Source organism: Urocitellus parryii, chromosome 2, assembly GCF_045843805.1.
Source record: "Urocitellus parryii isolate mUroPar1 chromosome 2, mUroPar1.hap1, whole genome shotgun sequence".
In the NCBI taxonomy this organism is placed as follows: Eukaryota; Metazoa; Chordata; class Mammalia; order Rodentia; family Sciuridae; genus Urocitellus; species Urocitellus parryii.
This window is the reverse complement of record NC_135532.1, coordinates 10,251,039-10,271,664: the sequence shown is the minus strand read 5'-3', so window position 1 is coordinate 10,271,664 and position 20,626 is coordinate 10,251,039. Positions and strand designations below refer to the sequence as shown.

Below are 20,626 nucleotides of genomic sequence, written 5' to 3'. Positions count from 1 at the left end.
CAATTTAAGGATTAAGGGGTTAGTGGATGCTACCATTTTGGATCTGCCATTTGTTATACTTTCCAGAGTGTTTCTCTTTGGTTTACTAAAAATGTTCATTGAATTAACTAAATTGACAGAACAGAAGCATTCATGGCACAGTTTCTGCTGGTGTATCTTGTTTTGCTCTTGCCTTTACAACCCCTTGGCAATGAACAGAACCATAGACTTGACTTTGATTGGCAAGACTCACTTTTCCCCCCATCAGCAACATGGCAGAGTTAGACTGGCGAACTGGAAGCAAAAAGCAGCTCTAACATACCAAGAAGATTTCCTTGAAGCCGCTGAAAAGCTCTCGAACAACTTTCCTCATCTGGGGCACCAGTTTGAATATCCGCAGAGGCCTCAGGCACCGAAGAACCATTAGCAGCTGAGCTCCTGACTCAGCAGGCACATTTTGAGGCATCCAACAAAGAAATATCAAGCTCACCTACAGGGAAAGACAACCTCTGGGACTTAGGCAATTGCTCCTCTACTGTCCACGTTTTCTGAGAGCCATCTGGCCCCGACTTTTTATTTAGCAAGGATTCCATGAGTGATATGCGACAAGCACTCAAAGGTGTGTGTGCAGCCAGCTGATTTTAAACAGGGAGCCCAATCTGGGCCTGTTAGAGGTCTCCAAGGAGCCATCACCTGTATATAGAAATGCATGGGGGTGCTTTCTGTGTGTGTACCTCGGTGCATCCTGCTCTTTCTAACTTACTGCACTGGGGGTTCTGCTGACCTAACATGATCCAAATTCATTTTTAACAAGGTTACTACTATTTTATTAACGATCACAACATGCTACCTGTTACTGGTCACAGTTCTTGTTCCTGCAAAGACATTGATTTCATGGCTTCTTGTGTAGGAAGAAAAATAAAATTTCTTTGAATCCACTTGTGATTCAAGTGGATTCAGTTTAACTGATCATTGAGGAGGCACCTGTCATGGCCCAGTATTCCAGACAAGAGTCCCAACTCAAATGACTTCAGTTTGCTTTTAATAACAAGGGGCTCATTAATCAACAACATGATTTATATGATGCAAACTTTTTTGTATTATAGGAGCCACATGAATTGTGAGATAGAAACGAGATTTGCCATTTTAGACCTTATTAACGTATGCCACATTCATACATAAAATTGTGGTTGATTTATTTTAACAATGCAACTATCCACAAATATTTTAATGGTTTTTAATTTAGATAGTAAATGCATGCATCTTATTTGCATATTAATGGACTATTCTATAATCCATTTAAGAATCCGTTATGGCAACTAGACCTCACACATCTCATCTTTGCACCATGAAATGCAGGAGATCTTTTCAAAACCACTACATTTTACATTTAGGAAAAAGCAAAAACTTACGAGATAAATAAATATGTCCATTACACCACCAAAGTCCCTGATGACAGCAGTTGGAGTGAAAAACAAGCCATCTGCCATAATCTTCAGATTAAGCTCAATGCTCATGAATATCACAAATACATACTCGGCAATCTGAAATGGCCAATATGCAGTTAGGTCACAATGAGCAGAAAAATTGCAGGTCAATGTTTTACCACCTAGCTGGGAGCTGAGATTTAGTAGCAGTACCTGCAAAGTAGGTGCGTGCATGACCCTTCGAAAGGGAGATTCGAACATCATGGAAATGCAAGAGCAGATGGTTACGATGATCATGACCCAGTCCAGGTAAGTGACCAGTCCCAGCAAATCACTGTCAAAGGCCAAACAGAATTGAGAAACAACACAAATGCTCCAGAACAGGCTGCCAAGTTTCAGAGACAATGGCTTCTGTGACTATTAACATGACTGGCATTTAAAAAAATAAGTCCCCACTTATCAATGTCATTCTAGCAAGAAAATAAAAGAGAATTTCTATTTTTTTTTCATGTGGCATAAAATAACTCAGGAAAACTTCAAATGTACATGGAAAATGGAACTTACTAAAGTTGGTGGTACTTTGTGTTTTTCACAGCTCCTGTGACAGGGTCGGTTTTGGATCTGTAAGAGAGAACAAGCATATGAAATTCTGCTACATAGCAAGCATGCTACAACTTGGCAGCATGGTATTTACAAACATCCCCTCTACTTAAAATCTCCTAAAATGCCCTTTATAAAACATGTTAACTGCATGTGACTTCTGAAGAAACAGAACATTAAATTGAAAACATCAACAAATTTGCTATTGAAGCTTATGAAAGTAAAATCTTACATTTCTCAGAGTACTTGATTTTAGGATTGGAGACTTGATTAAAAAATTTCTGAGTATTACAAAATTAAATTTTGACCTCCATTTTAAAATGCTCACTTAAAATCTTTGCTTTAGTTGTTCAAGGATGTTCTTTATAATTATTTAGTTAGATACTCTATAAATTAAACAAGCGTTCTCCACCCTGATTTTAACTGTGATCTTGTGGAATAATTCATATAGAATTTCCTGGGAGGAGGATTTCTAACTTTGACTTTTAGGAAGGCTGATGGTCTTTGTGTGCGTGTTCCCAATTACAATTGAGACTTTGTCAGTCTATTCATCTGCGCTGCTGACAAAGGAGAATGTGCATCGCACTCAATGAGGTGGAGAATTAGCAATTAGATGTTAACGTGTTTGCTGCCAACAGGATAATTCAAGATGAAAAACCCACCCGGCTCTCATCAAAGCAACGCCTACATTGCCATCTTCTTCCTTTACTCTGTGGAAACTCAGGGGAGTTTTAGTGATTTTTACTCAGATGCTTTAAATTGTGAATGTCTTTCTAGAATGTCAGAAAGAACCATGAAGTGGCAATGAGTCCACGTCCTTGAGACCAAGCCTCCATTTCTCGCTATGAGGAGGTCCCTGAGGTCTCCAGCCCTGATGTGTTGGGGTAGTGTGTGTTGGTTTCCTAGAGCTGTGTAACAAGGCACCACACACTGGGTGGCTTGAGCAATTCTTAAGAAATTAAGAAATTCATTTTCTCATTGTTCCGGAGGCTGGAAATCCAAGATCAAGGTGTCAGGAGGGTTGGTTTCTCCCAAGGCCAACGAGGGCAGGATCTGTTCGGGAATTGCACCCTGGACCTACAGTAGTCACCTTCTCCTTCATGGCTTCACATGATCTTCCTCCACCTGGGCCCATGTCCAAACTTCCTCTTAGAATAAGGGAACTAGTCATATTGGATTGGGACCCACCTTATGACCTCATTTTAACTTTATTCCTCTTTAAATTTCCTATCTCCAAATAAAAACATTCTGAGCTACTGGAGGTTGGGACTCTAACATGTGGATTTGGGGGAGTAATAATTCAGTCTATAACAGAGAATAAGTATGATATGCAGCTGATTGTCAATCAAGGTGGTCAGTTTCCTCAAATGATGGCATGGGGAAAGCTTTCTGCAGAGTTCTTAATGTCTTCAGGATATTTACTGACAAAAATTCATTTTATGCATTGGCTGCCTGAGCAACTTGGCTTAGGGCTCCACAAATACAGTGCTGTTCGCTTTGACCCTCCTGATAGCATCTCTTCTCCTTTTCTCCCAGTTGGTGGGGTTGAGGCCATGGCCAGTGGGTTTTCTTCTCATAACAACTGGTAATGGAAGTACTAGTTAACTTTCTATTTTACATCATCCTAGAATAAACTGGTTGGTATATTTTGATCACCAAGAAACTCCAAGTCTGACAAAAGATGTGGACAACGACCCCCCCATCCGTGAATCTCCCTTTGTTTCAGCATTTTCAAAATAAGACCCAGAGTTAATAACATCGATCTAAACGTCTTAGACAACTGTGAAAAGGCACAAATAAAAATGGCTGTCAAGGCTTTATCAACGTGAGCTTCCTACAAATGCTAACTACTCGCAACCTTTGTTTGCCACCCGGTCAGGCACTGGGCAAAGAGGAGCAGCGTGATTAATTAGCCCACAGTTTATCTGGTGACCCCATTAGGATTACAAGTCTCTTCTCCTCCTGTGACAACACCCCTGCTGTTCCTGTGACCCAGGCCACACACCTGGCTGGAACAGTGTACTCACGCGTTGAAGCGGGCGCGGACCACCACGCGGCACAGGTTCCTGAACCTGTGCTCGCGCCCCACGATGAACAGCGGCTTGTCGAAGTACGGGTGGTTCTCTCTCAGCTCCTCTTCCTGCACTTTCCTGGAGGGGACATGGGGAGAGGACGGTGAAGGGCACGTGTCGGCGCTAAAGTGACGGCCGTGGATCACTGTAGCGCGCCGTACCTTTTCATCTCCGCTTGCTCCTTTTTTTCCTGAATCATCTTTATTTCGCTGTCTTCTCTTTGTGCATTTCTGTATCTCACTGTATTGGAGTGCTAGGAATAAATCCAGGGCAGGCATGTCACTACGAAAGACTTTTCTTGAAGGCCAAAAATTATTATTATGCTTAAACATTGAAATCAGCATCTTCATATATATAATCATGTTATGTACAACTATAATATATGGCATGTATGTAACTGCTGTATATAATAAATATATAGCATGAGGTACACACACACACACACATATTTATATAGTTAAATGGTCACAATCATTTTAGCAAAGTTATTTTTCCCCTAAAAAATAAAGCATTCAGCACATATTTATCACAAATCCCATCATGTGCCAAGTGTGATGTTCTAGTGCTGAGGATCTGTCAGGAGGAGGAAAAAACACATACAAAATCCCTGTTCTTGTGGGATTGATTGTCTAGTCAGGGGAGACAGATTTAAAAAAAAATAAAAATAAGTATGTTAGAGGATGCTTAGTGCTCTAATAAAAACACAAAGTAGGTAAGAGGTAGAGAGTGCTGGAAGCTGTAACTTAAAATAGGTCACAGTGGAGTCAATATAAAGGTGCTATTTGAGGGAAAGACCAGAGGGAGGTGGGGGTGCTCATCGCCAGGATGAACAGTGGCTTGTTGGAGTACGGGTGGTTCTCCCTCAGGGTGCAGGCTTTGGACAGCTGCAGAACCCTGTTCTCCTCGGGGGAAAAGGCCTGGTGTATGGGCATGGAAGACCCAGGATGCCTGTTGGGGAAGAGCCCAGAGAGCAAGGAGCTGATAGGAAGAGACAGTCCTGAGGGTGTGGGAGCAGGTCAGGCAGGGCCTGGATGGTCCCTGTATGGACACGGCAGGAGGTGGGGAGCCACTGTTCAAACACCTGGAGAGTAGACCCCATAGAAAGCATTCCTTAGATTTAATCATCCGTGTCTACTATCACTTAGAATAGGTGGAAAAGGTTAAACTTTCTCATTTTAATGTCTGCTCTCGTGGGAGAAAAGACATGCTAAGGCCATCTTATGCAATAACTGAACCCCACGACATTTTGCCATGGATAAGACGGGGGATGCATTTTGTTACAGGTCTCAACAAGAAAAGGTCATTGAGGAAGAAACCAGCCTCTGGAATTAGCACTTTTCAAGCAGGACCTCTGTTGTGTGTATTTCAACACATATTTTCAAAGACACGTTCTAATCGATGCTTCCGTAGACTGCACATTTCCATTGAATCATGTCAAAGGTAGCTGCTCTCAAGAGTGTTGCCTCTGAATTTTCTCGAGGCAACTTTCTCCAGGCAATAGGACTGAATCTGAAGTGCTGAGGGCACAGACCATGGGCTGGATCTGTCCACAACTCTGTGTCAACATGGTCGTCCATCAGAGAGAGCCCTGGATATGCGGAAACAGAGCCCTGTGCCAATTCCAGTTGTGCTAATAGGACAAAGACAGGGGTTCTCGTCTCCTACTTTCAGTTCTCTTTTACCTGGGATGCTTAATGAGGACAGTCTAAGATGCTAAAGTAACATCTTCTAGGGAGTGAAAGCCGTAACTCAACATCACAGAACCTCTGAAGAAACAGGAGATCAGTGGAGAAAAAGCAAAACGAGGATCAGAGGATCAAAACCTCATGCTTGGCTGGCTCTCTGGGTGAGCTCACCTTTCTCCAGTGCCATGCTTGGCTCTGAATGTTCCTGACTCTGCCTTCTCAACCCAGTTCCCAGACTCCAACTCAAGAGTCAGAGCTTCACTGTGTCTTTCATGGTCATCTCAGCACAGCCAGCAGCTGGATGGCTTGCTCCTGGGCTTCTCTAGATGTCTCACTCCTCTGTTTAGGTCTCTGGGATGGTGCAGGTGGTCTGCACTAACCATTTTATCTAAAGTCCCCTGAGATCAAATCTCCACCTTTGACTTCTTTATATTACTTTACAGAAGAAAGCAAACCTGTCGCTGCACGAGGCAGATGGAAGAAATTAAGATCACTCTCAGAAATCCCATGATCTGCTCACTTGCTTATTATCTGTGACCTTGACTAGAATGTGGGTTCCAGGAAGGTCCTGAGTCTGTCTTCCTTCCCCACTATTCTTATCACTTGGAACCGGATCCCACATGAAGTAAAAACTCGGTCAGTCAATACACACACAAGAGACCTAGAGTCTAAAAGTAAAGAAATTCTTGGGAGATTCTGTGTAATCTTTGACATAAAACATGATCATAGAAAAAAAATGTATCTCCTCCTGGGTAAACCTCTGAAATTATAAACACTGGATCTAGATTCTAGAATAGTTGGAACTTGGTAAATATTCAGAGATAATAATGCAAATTATTTATACAAAATGCTTTAAATGTTTTTAATTTTAGTCCAAGATAACTGATCCATCACTTTTGTCTGTGTTAACCAAAACATGTGCTCCGTGTGAGATATCTAGATTCTTCTATGTCAGTGGTCACTTTTCAGTGCCTGGTCATGTCATTTGTTTTCTGAGCTCCCTGAGTTCCTCTTGTATGAAGTCTTAGGAAGACATGGCAAGATGGTAGACAGATCCAGGCCCTAGAATCCTGTCAGCAGTTATTTAGATACATGGACATATCCCTGCTTCCCAAATCCACAGCATTGCTTAGAACTTACATCTTGAGTCAAGGTTTCAAGAGACTTCCCCCTGCTGATCCTCTGGCTGTTCGATCCATGTCTTAGTGACCTGAAACAACCACAATCAACTGGTCAGTGGATCTCAAGATCAAATCTGTAGTTTTAAGCAAAGACCAGGATTAAACAACAACAACAACAACAACGATTTTTTCTGACACACCATCAAAAATGCCTCACTTCTATTTTACAGCAAAAGCTTATAGTCTATCCGAACGCCTGTGATCCCCTCTAACAAGATTTCAGAATTTCTCCTTCCGATCTTAAAAGTCAGAATTTGACTATCACCAAGGAAAAGGTTTTTGAGTAAAGGTGTTTTTGTTTGTTTGAATCTCGAATGAGATTGCCAGTTTCACTGTTGTGACCACCAGCAGATAGAATTCAGTTCCTCGCCCGTCGCCCGCCTGCTACCCAGGGCTGAAGCTACACAATGCTCACTCCTGCAAGGCCCCTTTCCTTCGGGTCTCTGAAGCCCGTCTTCCTGGAGCATTTACCTGCGCTCTTGGCGGATGTGATGCTGCACGCTGAGAATCGACCTTTCCTTTGCCGGTTGCCCCTCGAATGATCCACTCAGCATGCGCTGTCGAGTGCAAGCTCTAGGAAGAAAAAGGAGCCTGAGATAAATTCAGGATTTGTACACTTGAAATGAATAATACATAACTGCTCGTTGCTCTTGTTAATTTTGAGGCAACACCAATGATAATGCAAAATGCAGCAAACTACATATAAAAGGAAATGACCTCTAGGCTCGTGTCAGGACCACTCACAAAGCAGAAGCTTCCCAGCTATAAAGAGGATCTGGAAGATAAATAGAAAGCTCCCTCTCTGGCCCCTCTTCCTTCCATCCCCCAATAAAAAAGAGTGGCAGGGCTTCTATCAGGATTCTGTGAGCGGCAAGGCCAGTCTACCCACAGGCAAGCATGATGTAGGTTTTGAATTTAAACAAGGAGGTTTCTAATAAAAGCCCTGAGGGAAGGATTTGGCCAGCCAGGCCACTGGAATGATGAAATACATGTTCCAAAGTATTTGACAGAAACTTAGAAAAGCAGGCAAGCATCAAGTTAGGGGCAAAAATGAATTATAAAGAAAAATAAATCTGGAATTATGCACAACAATGTGAGTTTACTTAACATTCCTGAACTGTGCACTCAGAAGTGGTAGAGATGGTGAATTGTATGTCATGTGGCTTTTCCCCAACAATCATAAAAAAGCTGAAATTATAACCCAGAAAAAATCTTAATGTAAAGCCTCTGGTTTCCTGGTAACCAGTTACCACTTTCTTTGTATTCTCAAAAGCCTGGAGACTTTGAAAATGTATTTTCCTTAGACCACAACTGGACTGGTATTAATTTCAGATTTTCTGACTAACGAAGACAGTTGTGACCTGACACTTGTGGTGTCAATGATTTTGGTGACAAAATAAAATTTCTTCTTCAGAAAGCTCTCCCCAGTGGGGAATGACAGGAATGAGGTTGGGTGAAGTGGAAAGAAAAACCCAGGGAGTTAAGACCTGTGTAACAGACATACACTGTCACTAACGAGTGGGATAACTTTGGGGCTTGGTTTTTCCTTATTGGTAGAATCAGGACAAGGTTGACCTCAAAGACAACTCACTAATGTCAAAAGCAATGACTTTGTGACGTGCAGATCTTATGATGCCATATTTGTCCAACACCTCAGCTCAGTTCCTTTCAGCCCTTGTCTTCCAGAGGATTCCAGCACACTTCTAGAATGACTTGAAATTCTTACTGTCTTCTCAGAATTAAGCTTTTTTGGGAAAAGACTGTGTATCTGCTTCCTGAATCAAAACAGCAGCTTTTATGGCACCAAGTATGTACTTAAGTACTTAAAAATGCAGATGAAGGTAATTGTGGCGAATGTCCATGAAAAATCAGTCAAATTAAATGAATGTAAATCATTAGTGGAAACAAACCCCAAGCTTAGGAAACAGCAGAGGCCACTTTGGGATAAAATCCAAGTCAACACTTTATTGAAAAACAGAACTTAGACATTGACAAGAAGAGATTGTGCTTATTTTAAGGACTAGAATGACGCTGTGTAAGAGGATGCATATATATATATTTAGCTATTTCTTGACCAAAGGACTGAAGATCGAGAAGCCATTTTGAGGAAATCCATTTGGAGGAGCTGTTATTGTGGCATCCCCTGCCATCTGTGTGAACCGTCAAGATTTATCCTTCAGCCTTGGTCTTGGGAACTTGTCATTCTTGGATCACAAGAGTCTCCCCCAAAGCAGTTAAGACCATTAGGCCTCAAATATAAACACATCCAACTCGATTGTAACACACCTGTTTGGGTGCAAGGACCTCTGCTGTGCGGGAAATGGAGGAGGGTGACTGGTTTGGGGCAGCATGGTTTAAGAGCTGCTGGTCGTTTGCCCAACAGCCCAGTCTGAGAACACCTGGCATTTTTGGTGTCCCTGAGGGGCCTCTATGAAACCTGTGGAGACCCCTTAGAGAGGGCCTGCTCCTCTCTGATTAATCAGGGCAGGCCCTCTGTAGAGACCAAGCTTCATCATGAGCCCCTTCTGTCTCTTTCCACAACAGCATGGTAAAGTGTGCTGAGAAAGTCACCCTTTTCCTCTTTCGACTCATTTCATTCCTTCTGCATCTACAGAATTCAGAAAATGGTACAAAAAGTGCTGGAGTTTCACGTACATGTGAATCACACAGTCTGTTCTCTGGAAGACTCATTCATTGAGGGTGTGGGGGGTCTGGTTTTTAGCTCTATCCTGGAATCAGAAAGCCTGAGCTTCAGCCGACTGAGACCTCCTGAAATGAGTTATGGCCGAAACATTCACTTTAACTTTCTTTCCTACCACTTTCTTCTATGTTCAATGATTTCTGAATGGTTAATGGGGGATGCAGGAATACAACGCCCACTAACCCTAGGTCTTTTCATGAGCATCCAGCTAAATCCTGTAACCAGTGACATTGGAACTCTCTTGGAGCCAAGCATCAGCTCCACCACTGCTTCCTCAGTAGGAGGGTCTTGTCCTGAGCAGAGTTGCTTGTCCACCTTCTGGTCCCTGGAGCTCCGAAGGCAACCTGGATTCTGAGCACAGTGAAGTCAGGCCCACCACACCCACCCCAGTCTCCGTGCTGGAAATCAACAGGGCACTACAGGCTTCCTTCATGGCTGCCCCCGACTCTCTCTGATCACCTGTCTGGCCCCCACCCAGTGGCTGCCTCCACATGCATGCAAAGTCAGAGGTAAACAGTCTCCGTCTCCCTTCATCCGTCTCTTGTTGAGTACAGGACAAATGCTCTGATGCGGATTTTCCCACTGACCGTGCTGAGGCTTTCAAAACAAGAAACTGCACAGACAAATGCTGGGGTTCGTTAGCAGAAAGCTAATTAGCAAATCTCGAACTAAGCAACTGAGTGAAGGAAATGGGGTGCATATGAAGGGAACTGCATTTGAAGGTCCTGAAGACTGTTTTCCTGGTACAATGGAGGGATAGTATTGAGACTAAAAAGGCACTATGCACTCTCTTTCTACTTATCTTTAATAATTTCCCCATAAAAGAACCAGTGATGATACAGGTGAGACCACTTTGTATAGAAATATAAATGCCTCTAAAAACTTGTGGGAAAACCTACTTCCATATAGAGAAGACCAATTCCCTAATGCATGAGGAGATTCTGCAGGTGGGGAGGTAAGTCTGGGCTTGGCTGGGAGCAGAGCACAGTGTTGAGAAGGTGGTTTTGCAACCCTTTGGCCCCTTACAACACTGCACGGACACAGGCAGAATGACTGCCACATCAGCATGTTTCTGCCACAAGAAGCAGCCTCGCACCTAAGCCATTGTCACACTTTTTGGTCATGAAAAATATGTTGTTATTTTGGAAAATAGCGGAGTTGTTAGAAAGTTGTTTACTTCAATTGGACACAGTCAGATTTCCTAAGGGGTTACATATATTTTAATGTGCCAACGCTCAGATGCATGCTAAAAGTTTGCTTTAGGATTCTTGGAAGTAAATATGATTTATTATATACAAGTATATATAGTAATCCAAATTATAAAGTTTGATACAAATGGGTTCTGACAGGTGACATGAGGGAGGGATGAATATTTCCCCTGCATGGAAGCACTAAAAAAAGGATGTGCGCTATCCCATGTTCCTGCAGCGTGCTGGTAACCATGCTTGTCTAATGCTTCCAGTATTTTGTCATCACCCCTTGATAGTCTGTGAGTTCTTGAGGGACCTGTCTATCACTCATCTTCCAACTCCTAGGAAATCCAGTTCCTGGCACTCCAGCTGCTGATGGGAAGAATGAAGAGGCAAAAAGGCTAAGGGAGGTGTCAAGGAGAGGAGAGGGAGGGAGGGGCTCTGCAGGCCCCTGGAAACTTGCAGGTCCCGGGGTTCAAAGCACACAGTAGGTTTGCAGTGTAGCTGCTGATGGAATGTTCTGCCTTTGTCTGGAAGCCTAATGAGAAGAAGAGTTGAGAGACCAAAGGTTTAGAACCGCGCTTTCTGACCTGGCTTAGCTGTGGACCTTAGGCACGGATTTGCATTCTCCAAGTATCCTTTCTCGTGTGTCCATTGCTGAGAACCATAATTCCTTTCTTACCAACTTCACAGGGAATTGGGAGAAGCAAGGTGATGGCGGATCACAATACTCTGGTATCGCTGATGCTTCATCTAAATGTTCAGGTGCTGGGATTTCCTTCTCTGCTTGGCCTTTCATTCTTCATGTCCTGGTTGATGATCACACCTTTACAGAGCTTTGAGGACTGAGCAAGCAGGTTTGACGGAGGGGTGCTCCGGAAGGCCAGTCTTCCTGCTCTCTGATCCACAGTGATGGCTGCTGGAGCGGGTGCCGCAGCCTCAGGAACGGCCCCCACGCAGCCACTTTCGGTAAACACACTGTTTTCTGAGATACTATCCTGGTAGGCAGGTTTCTGAGACTCCCTCCAGTGACCCCCACCTCTTGGTTTTCATGCTTTTGTGTAATTCCCTTCCCTGGCACAGGATTTAGTGACTTGCTTCTAAGAAACAGAGGGCAACCATGATGGGACAGGTTAGGAAACACTGGGATAGCTGTGTCTCTGTCATGGACACTCCTTTGTCCTTTATTTTTTTTTAATGATACTAGGGGTTGAATCCAGGGGTACTTGACCACTGAGCCACATCTCCAGTCCTTTTTGTTTTTATTTGAGCCAGGGTCTCACTAAGTAGCTTAGGGCCTTGCTAAGTTGCTGAGGCTGGCTTTGAACTTGAGATCCTCCTGCCTCAGACTCCTGAGCCCTAGATTTAGAGGCCTGTGCCACGGAACCCTGCTCTCTCATCTTCTTGCTTGCTCTGAGGAAGCAAGCCGCCACATTTTGAGGGGCTCCATGGAGAGGGCCACTTGTTAGAGGTCTCCAACTAAGAGCTTAGGAGGAACCGAGGCCTTAATCTAACAGCCCATGAAGGCCTGAATCCAACGACTCAGGGACACAGAATCAAGCAGCTTCATAGGAGACCCAGAGCTAGAGAAGCCATACACAATACCCAGACTCCTGACCACAGTCTGAGGTGGAAAAGGTGTTTGAATGGTGTTTAAATCACTTAAGTTTTTGAGTCATTTGTTATACATTGATGGGTAAATAAAGCAATTATTATCATGGTCTCAAACCCATCAACTTCCCAATGCTCTTCAGAAAGAGAAAGACGAGCTCAGTGTGGCTTGGAAAGCCCTGTTTGTCACCCTCTAACCCCACTTCTAGTCTCTTCTTTTACAAGCAGGCCCCTCATCTTCTTCAGGCCATTCTCCGGGCCTTTCATTCTTCACCTAGACCAGACTCCAAAGAGCTTAAGGGAGCAGACGTGATCTTTAAAATTGCTCACTATTATTTCTCAGCTCTTGTACGCAGTAGGCGCTCAATAAATATCTGTTGAATGAATGAACCTTGAAATGCTATGAAGATCAAATATTTTAATTTCTTTCTTATCACTTTATGCTTAGGAAGTATGAAAATAATTGCAAAGAAAACAGCTTGTGTCTAGAGTACGCTGCTCAAAGGGGAAGTTGAATGATCTTAATTTTGTCTCTAGTTAGAATACTGTGCCACTCAAGATTAACGGACTGTATGCCTACAAGAGATCAGAGCCCGAGACAGAAAGGAAAAAAAGAGACAGACATGGCTTCTTGCAGCTAGAAAATGTGTAAATCTTCATCTGTGCTGTCTGTCAAAGCTGTTGGGAGAATGTGAAACCAACATGGAGCAGAGCCTCAAGCAGATGAATTCCTTCCATTTTTCTACACTGGAGATTCGATCCATCGCTGAGAATGTGGTCTCCATGTATCTCTCCTTACAGGAATCTGCTGGCAAGCTGAAATGGTGAGTGACTCAGGACTTGAGACTTCGTATTTTACCTAACAGATGAGATGCACGCATCATTAGAGCCACACATCACAGACTACCCAGAAAAGCACTTGAATGTTCACTTAAGTTGTATTTTGCCACTTTAAACTTTCATTAGTATTTAGATGCCTTTTGGTCTCGCAGAAGGATTTGTAAAAAGCACAGATCCAGGAAGAAAATAGTCATTTGTCTGCTGCTCCAAGAAAAAGCAAGCTAATGGTATTGCAAAGGCCTGCTGTGGTCCTCTGGGGGCCATCTGGGTCTTCTCTGGGAAGGACACTGGTGTGAGCTCCAAGGCCGTCGGTGTCTTCCCTCCATCTCTTCCTAGTGGCAAGTGACAGAAGGCCAGTGTCTTAGAAACTCCATCTAGTGGCTTAAGAAAAAAAGGGTCCACCTGCTTGGCCCCTGGAAGTGGGAGGCACAGGGCTCCGAGTGTCTGGTGAAAAACAATGAAGTCTTTTGTCTTGTGTGCGTGAGGACATTCTCCACCCCACAGGCCTGTGTGACGTCTTTCTTCCTGCTCCCAGGAGGAGAATTACAGCCAGGCATTTTCCTTTTCCCAGTTGGGGTTAATGTTATGCCCCCTCTACCTTTGAAAGGAAAACAAGATGAGGACCCCTGATGATGATCCGAATGTGGGAATATTCTTCAGCAAACACACATTCCCAGTTGCAAAAATATTACCCCTGGTTTCTTGCCAAGCCTTTGAAAAAAACATATGAAAGATTGATTCTTTTTTTCCTCCTCCTCCTTCCATTGCCTTTGTGCTGTGGAATTTCAATTGCCCCTTCTTTGACAGCCCTATATATATATATGTAATCTTTTATGGAGGCTGAGGAAAGAGAATCATGTCTTAAGAAATTGTCTCTATTTTCCTTGACATTTCTCCATCTAAAATATTTTTAAATCGGGCCGACGATGATGTTGATGAGAGATCTTTGGAGCTTTATTAAACACCACTAGCTGTTCACAGAAGCAGTAGCAGGGGTCCTCCTTTCTTTCTTTGTCTTCTGGCTTCTTTCTTAATGTTGCAGAGCAAGGGTGTGGGAAAACCCACACGGTCTGTAAACGAAAGAGAGAGGCCTGCGAGTCTCCAGTCAGTTTCACTGTATAGAAAAGTTAGATTCCAGGACGTCATCTGGTATGAGATGCAGTTACCATCTAAGGGAATCACAAGGTAACTTTGCAGAGCGTTGCATTGGGGGGAGGAGTTGCTTAATTCTTGAGCTACCACGAGGTAAAGTATTGTTGGATGTTGGTCAAGGTAATGTAATCACATCAGCAGACAACAGGAAAATAGCCCTTCCGTGGTCATTATGTAAACCAGGACTGTGTAACCATTGAGAGAATAGATTATGAGCATTTCCTGGAAATGGCTCTTACCTGACTCCATTGTGATCATCCAAAGTAGAGACAAGGCGGGTGCTAATGGCTGAGCCCCAGATAACGGCCTCTGCTGAGATGAGGAACAAGCTGTATCTTTATCAGAGTGAACACCCACTCCTTCCTGAGTCTGCCAGGTCCTGAGTGCATGCATGTGGCTCTTCAGTGGCAACGGCTGTTCGTCCTAATCTTAAATTATTCATCAAAACGTTTTTATCTACAGATATGCAAATACACGGGTGACCAGGACTGCACTGTACACTGGAAATAAACCTTGACTATTTTATCTTTTGCACATGCTATAAACAAAAAAGAAAATCAATCTGTGGGAAATCCATGCCTTTGGTACCTCTATTAAAATTCAGCAAATACAATGTCTGAAACCCTACACTGTTCATTGGGGGTTACATTCAGTAACTCAAGGACTGACTCAGAAATGTGTAAGTGAAATGCAGAGATTGAATTTTTACTATAATAAAAGTGAACTTTTGCCAATGTTGCAGAAGCTATGCTAACCAACATTTGGACGGATATGTATTGCATTTTTCAATGACGTAGCACTTCATATTCCAGTGATAAAATAGTAAAAGCAAGAACCTTGTTAAACTATCTTCCCATCACCACAGCTCTGCCTCTCCCGGATGTCACAGAGTTAAACATTCAGTGTGTGGCCTTTTCAGATGGACTTCTTTCATTAGTAGTAGGCATCTATGTTTCCACCATGTCTTTTCATGGCTTGATCAGTCCTTTCTTTTCAGTGGTGAATAATATTCCACTGCCTAGATACCATCTCACCACAATTGGTGTACTCATTCACATACTGAAGGACATCTCGGATGTTCCAATTCTGGGAATTCAGGAACGAAGTTGCTACAAACATCTGTGCACATCTCTGGAGACATTTCTATGTGTGTTTATCTATGTACATGTCTATGGGGACAGTTAAAAGATCAGTGTATGTCAGGAGGGAGAGATGAATAGGTGGGGGATGGAGGTCTTCAGACAATATAGTACTACAATGGTAGCTATATGCTGTTTTGCATTTGTTCAAACCTATAGAAGGTACAACACCATGAGGACTAGCTAGTGTAAATTATGGACTCTGGTGTTCTCGGTGTATCAAAGCAGGTCCCTTGATTATAAAAAATGCACCCCTTTGATAGGGACTGTTGATGGTAGGGAGAGTGTTTCTGTGTGAGGTGGGAGGTATATGGGAAATCGTTATATCGTCACTCAGTTTTGTACTGAATGTAAAACTGCTCTAAAAAGTAATGTTTACCACAAATGTTTTTTTCCTTGAATCTCTCTGCTAAAATTCATAGCAGGCCTCCTAATCCATAGGGCTATTGTATTCACTTTTGGGTTTATTTAAAAATAATCTATAAATAAAATACTCTCGCAATAAAATATAAAAATATTTTGATTACTGCAATTCAGATACTAGCTAAGGAAAATCTGGCAAATGTCATTTTTAAAATGTATCGTGATTTTAAATATATTTAAGTAATATATATGTAGCCTTTGTGGTCAATAATAATAATTCTGTTCAAATGATAAATAAGAGATAAACTAACCTCACATATTATATTAATTACCCTTAACAACAGCACTCAATTAAAGAGTATTCCTTAGATCTACAAAAATTACCACAACAAGTGCATGTCAAGGGAAATTATGCTGCAAATGGAAATTCCAGAATACCAGTGTCACGGAGACTGGACACTCAGCAAGGTTATAAAGATACCCCTAGCTAATGAGGTTCTCATGGCTGGATGGGACTTTGGAAAGTAATGTACATGCTTAATTATTTTATTTTGACATTTCCCTATTCACTGAGCCTCACAGGGATGATAATGCATTTTTGCTCCATTTCAGAGCCTTGAATTAGAGGAAGTCTCCGTGGAGGTAGTGGGGCATTGAAAACACACTGCTATTTATTTTTGATTTCTTCTGATACAGAGAAAAGGTCATTGCCGTGTGAAGGGAGCCTTCTTCAGTGGAGCTGAACGGCAGAGTCTAGCAACTTTGGATTTTATAATTGAGACAGCGGAACATCCTTCCTCTCACAGTGTTCAGCACAGATGTCTGTCTGGCCACTGGGTCACCTTCACCTAAGCCTTGCAGCATTCCCAAGATGTGCACAAATGGCTCACCATTTTCTCATCAAAGTGTTCTCAAGTAGAGGCAGAAATTCTATTTCTTGAAACACCATTTTTTTTGAAAGTTATAACTGCAAGAGCATGAATTAAAGATTATTATGCATAGGAATGGGTGACTCCATCAAAGAGTGACATACATTCTCAGACTCCAGGGCCTTTTCTCTCTGAGGTTTTCCTTCGTGGATGGAATTTCCTGCTCGTGGTAATGTATATAGACACTTTTTGCTGAAATAATATGAATCCTATTTCAACTGGAAGATGGATATTGGCAATGATTCCCCTGAGGACGGAAACTCCCAGCAGCCCCACAGCTTAACCACTGGGAAAGAACCGAGGCCTCTGCATCAATGGGGCTTCGTGTGGAGGAAGGCGAGCTCTTACTGTTGGTGCTGTCCCACTGTCAGCTGCAAGCGCGTCCCCCAGATCCATTTGTCTGAACCACAGCTGCTGGCGCAGGCCTCTCCTCTAGACTGAGTCCTTCATTCCACTGGTCAACCCATCAAGACTCCCGTCCAGGTGCTTCTCCCTGGGGCTCAGTAATGCTGGGCACTTCTGGATGTTGTTTCTAAGCCTCAGTTGTACTTTTTATTTTTAAAGGTAATGCACACATAGAGTTAAAGACCAAAAGGCCCAAAAGGAATAAAAAAAAGTGTCAAGAGCAGGTACCTGCTGCCTGGTGTGTGTGCTGGACAGCCCCAGAGTCTGCCACCAGCTCTGCAGCTCACCAAGCCCTTACACATTCCCAGCCCCGAGCTAGAGGCATCCTGCTGTTGGAGCAGTGGTCTGCACTGCAGGAAGAGCTAAATCTCACCCTGCCCAATCAACAGGTCAGTCAGACAGAATTTTCTGGAAAGTCTCCTCCACAAGGGCAGATAGGAAAACTGAGGGTGAGATCAGGGAGTTACTTGAGGTGACAGAGGAGCAAGAGAGACACTGCCCAGGGCTCTGGGTCAGGCCTGGAGGCACCCTGGACTCCCACCTTCCATCGAGCGAACTGAGAGTTCACAGACAAATTACCAGTCCACACAGACAGGCTCTGCACACCTCGCCGCAGGGATCTGCCTTGTTTTATTTCCCCCCAATACTCGTTATTTTGTAGGAGTTATTTTAAAGACACTAACATCTCATACTGGCTTAAAGTTACTTTACCTGCACCCAAATCAGGACAAGTGCCAAGCTGTACCAGAATGACTCAGGTGAGGTCCTTTCCCAGGTCTCCCTATACTTTTCTTACCTGTCGCTTGGTGAGAAACCTTCAGAGACACGAAAGACAATAATTCCATGAGGGAAAAAAAAACATCTAGGAAAGTTGAGGACATTAGACTCTGCCAGACTTCCTTTACGTGAACCAGGGCAGATTCGCCCACCAAAAGACGAAACTGCATCCTGACTCTCAGCCCTTCCTTCCTTTAAGAGTGCCAAGGGTCCCAGAAGAGGCCACTTCCAGGTTCCCCAAGGGCTCTGGCAAGGTTTAACAGGCGGAGGGAGAGCGAGAGCCCAGGGGCCAAAGGAGACAGTGAAAGGAAGCGTTTCTTACTTTCCCGCTTCTGGCAGGTGTCCGCATCAGGGCCCTGGGGCTGTCACAGATGTTTTCTTTTCTTCTTTCAATTTTCCTCTTATTTTTTTTTTTATTAGTTGTTGTTGTTCCTGGGAAAACAGCATAGAGCCATGCCCAGGGCCCCAATCTATTCATGACTTTGTAACTAAGGGATTACACCAGGAGGCAGGTATGATGCAGGTATCGGCCTCATTATTACTAACGTTACTACTAGGAGTAGGACTCGTGAAGTGGTAAAAGTTGGCTATTCCCCCCCAAAAGGTATCAGTTTACAGAGGCAGCAACGAGGAAACCATTTTTACAAATGAAACAGGAGGCATTTTTCTAAAGAATCAAATTTGTATTTTGAATAGATTCTATTTTTTTTTTTTTTTTCCTCAAACTGTAGCCTTTTGTGTCCGGTAATTCACAGGGCAAAGTAGCCAAGAGTGTAAGGAGTTCTTCTCATTTTGAAGTGTGTGGGATGTCCTAAAGTACTTTGTATCTGGGTATCCCTCAAATCATACAATTGTTGGGCAGGTTTGAGGGGGGTCCATAATGTTTTCTTCACATACACCATAATTTTATTTCCCTCCCCCCAATTTTCTAAACTTCTGTACCTTTAAAAATGGACTATTAAGGGCTGGGATTGTGGCTTAGTGGTAGAGCGTTTGCCTCACATGTGTGAGGCACTGGGTTTGAATCTCAGCACCACACATAAATAAATGATTAAAATAAAGGTCCATCAACAACTAAAAAATATTTTTAAAAGTTGCCTATTAAGTTTCCCCCTGGCCATGTTAAACAGAAGTAAAGAATGTAATTCCTGGCATTACGATGTATTGAATAGGATTTTTAAGCAAACATGGACCAGTTTCATCCTTACAATTCACTCAAATGTGTGACATTGGGCACTATTGAGTCTTTCTTCATTGTCAAACCAATCAACAGAACCTGTCGGAAAAAGTCTAACTTTTTTTTTTCAAAACAAACGACATGTTAACCTGTTCCTTGTGACAACTCTGTGATCTCAAATGCCTGACTCTAAGGTAGGTGAAGTCTGGAAGGAAGCTTCCAATTAAAGGTCACCTGGAAAACAATAAGGCCACGCTCTTGGAGACAGCCCCGACGGGCCTGCCCCTTCCTTGTGTGGCCGTCCAGAGAACCTCAGTCCCGGTCCCATACCGTAGTTCCTGGAGGGGTGAGTTTCACCGTTCTCTTGTAAACTGATGGAGGTAAAGAAAGAAAGGGGGTTTGTTTTCAGCTTTCTGTCCCTGTGACCAAAATTACCCGGACAACTTAGAGGGGCCAAGATTCATTGTGGCTCATGGTTTAGAGGTTTCAGTTTAGGATCAGTTAGCTCCTGCTTTGGGCCTGAGGTGAGGCCGACATGGTGAGGAAGGACACGGAAGAGGAAGCTGTCAGCTCCTGGAGCTGGGAACTGAGATAGATGGATGGATGGATAGACAGATAGATGATGGATAGATAGACAGATTGACACAGAGGAAAAGGCCAGGGACAGGAGATAGTCCTTAAAGGCATGTCCCCAGCCACACCTCAGCTGCCTGCAGTCAACACCTCCTCTCAGTAGCCCATTCAATTCATTGCTTCATCACTTGGGTTAATCCACTGGTGAGGTTGAAGACTGCCCCAATCCCCTCTCTGCTCACTGCTTCCCTGGCAAACAAGCCTCAACAATCAAAGTTCTGGGGACATTCCAGACTCACATCATGACAGGGTGGAGAAGGAAAGCAGCAGACTGGTTATAAGGTGTGTGCCCAGGGAAGTGAAGCCTGGGGACATGTTTCTCACAAGAACCAGTGTCTGCCTCTGCCTGGGAAAGTCACAGGTGCCCTAGGTACGGCTCCATCTCTGGATGGCAGTTGACCTGGACCATTGGGGAAGGTCAGGTGGGTCTGTCGGACTCAGAATATTACAGTTCCCGGCGAGGGTCTCTTCCCACTGAGAAGACCAGCACATTTTTTCTGTAGAACCCTGTCATAAGCTTGTCTGGTACAGGTGAGCCTGAGTAATGATTCTTGAGACTGAAGCAGTCAAGACAGACCTCATGGCATGTCTCCATGGTAACAACAGGGTGGGGTGACCAGCCAGACAGACAAACTCAGGTTGGGACCCAGACTGTATATTTCAATGAGACCTTTCACATTTGTCTCTTCATATTTTGTGGTGAAGAGATAAATCCTAAGTATTTATTCTCATTTAGTAAAAGTTACTGCAACTCTGTGCATGAAT

The 20,626-nt window shown here is 43.4% G+C and overlaps 1 protein-coding gene across 2 annotated transcripts in view; it reads right to left on the bottom strand.

The window, feature by feature from the left end:
- The window catches only part of Nalcn (sodium leak channel, non-selective), a 278,563-nt gene that overhangs the window by 38,986 nt on the left and 218,951 nt on the right, over positions 1-20,626 (bottom strand). For both annotated transcript variants that reach the window (XM_026399552.2, XM_077792082.1), the window contains 8 exons: positions 7,416-7,517; positions 6,904-6,973; positions 4,240-4,331; positions 4,034-4,156; positions 1,971-2,027; positions 1,620-1,740; positions 1,392-1,523; positions 302-469 (listed from right to left, as the gene is read on the bottom strand). In XM_026399552.2, coding sequence (XP_026255337.1) covers positions 302-469; positions 1,392-1,523; positions 1,620-1,740; positions 1,971-2,027; positions 4,034-4,156; positions 4,240-4,331; positions 6,904-6,973; positions 7,416-7,517 — 865 coding nt within the window. The remainder of the gene's footprint in view (positions 1-301; positions 470-1,391; positions 1,524-1,619; positions 1,741-1,970; positions 2,028-4,033; positions 4,157-4,239; positions 4,332-6,903; positions 6,974-7,415; positions 7,518-20,626) is intronic.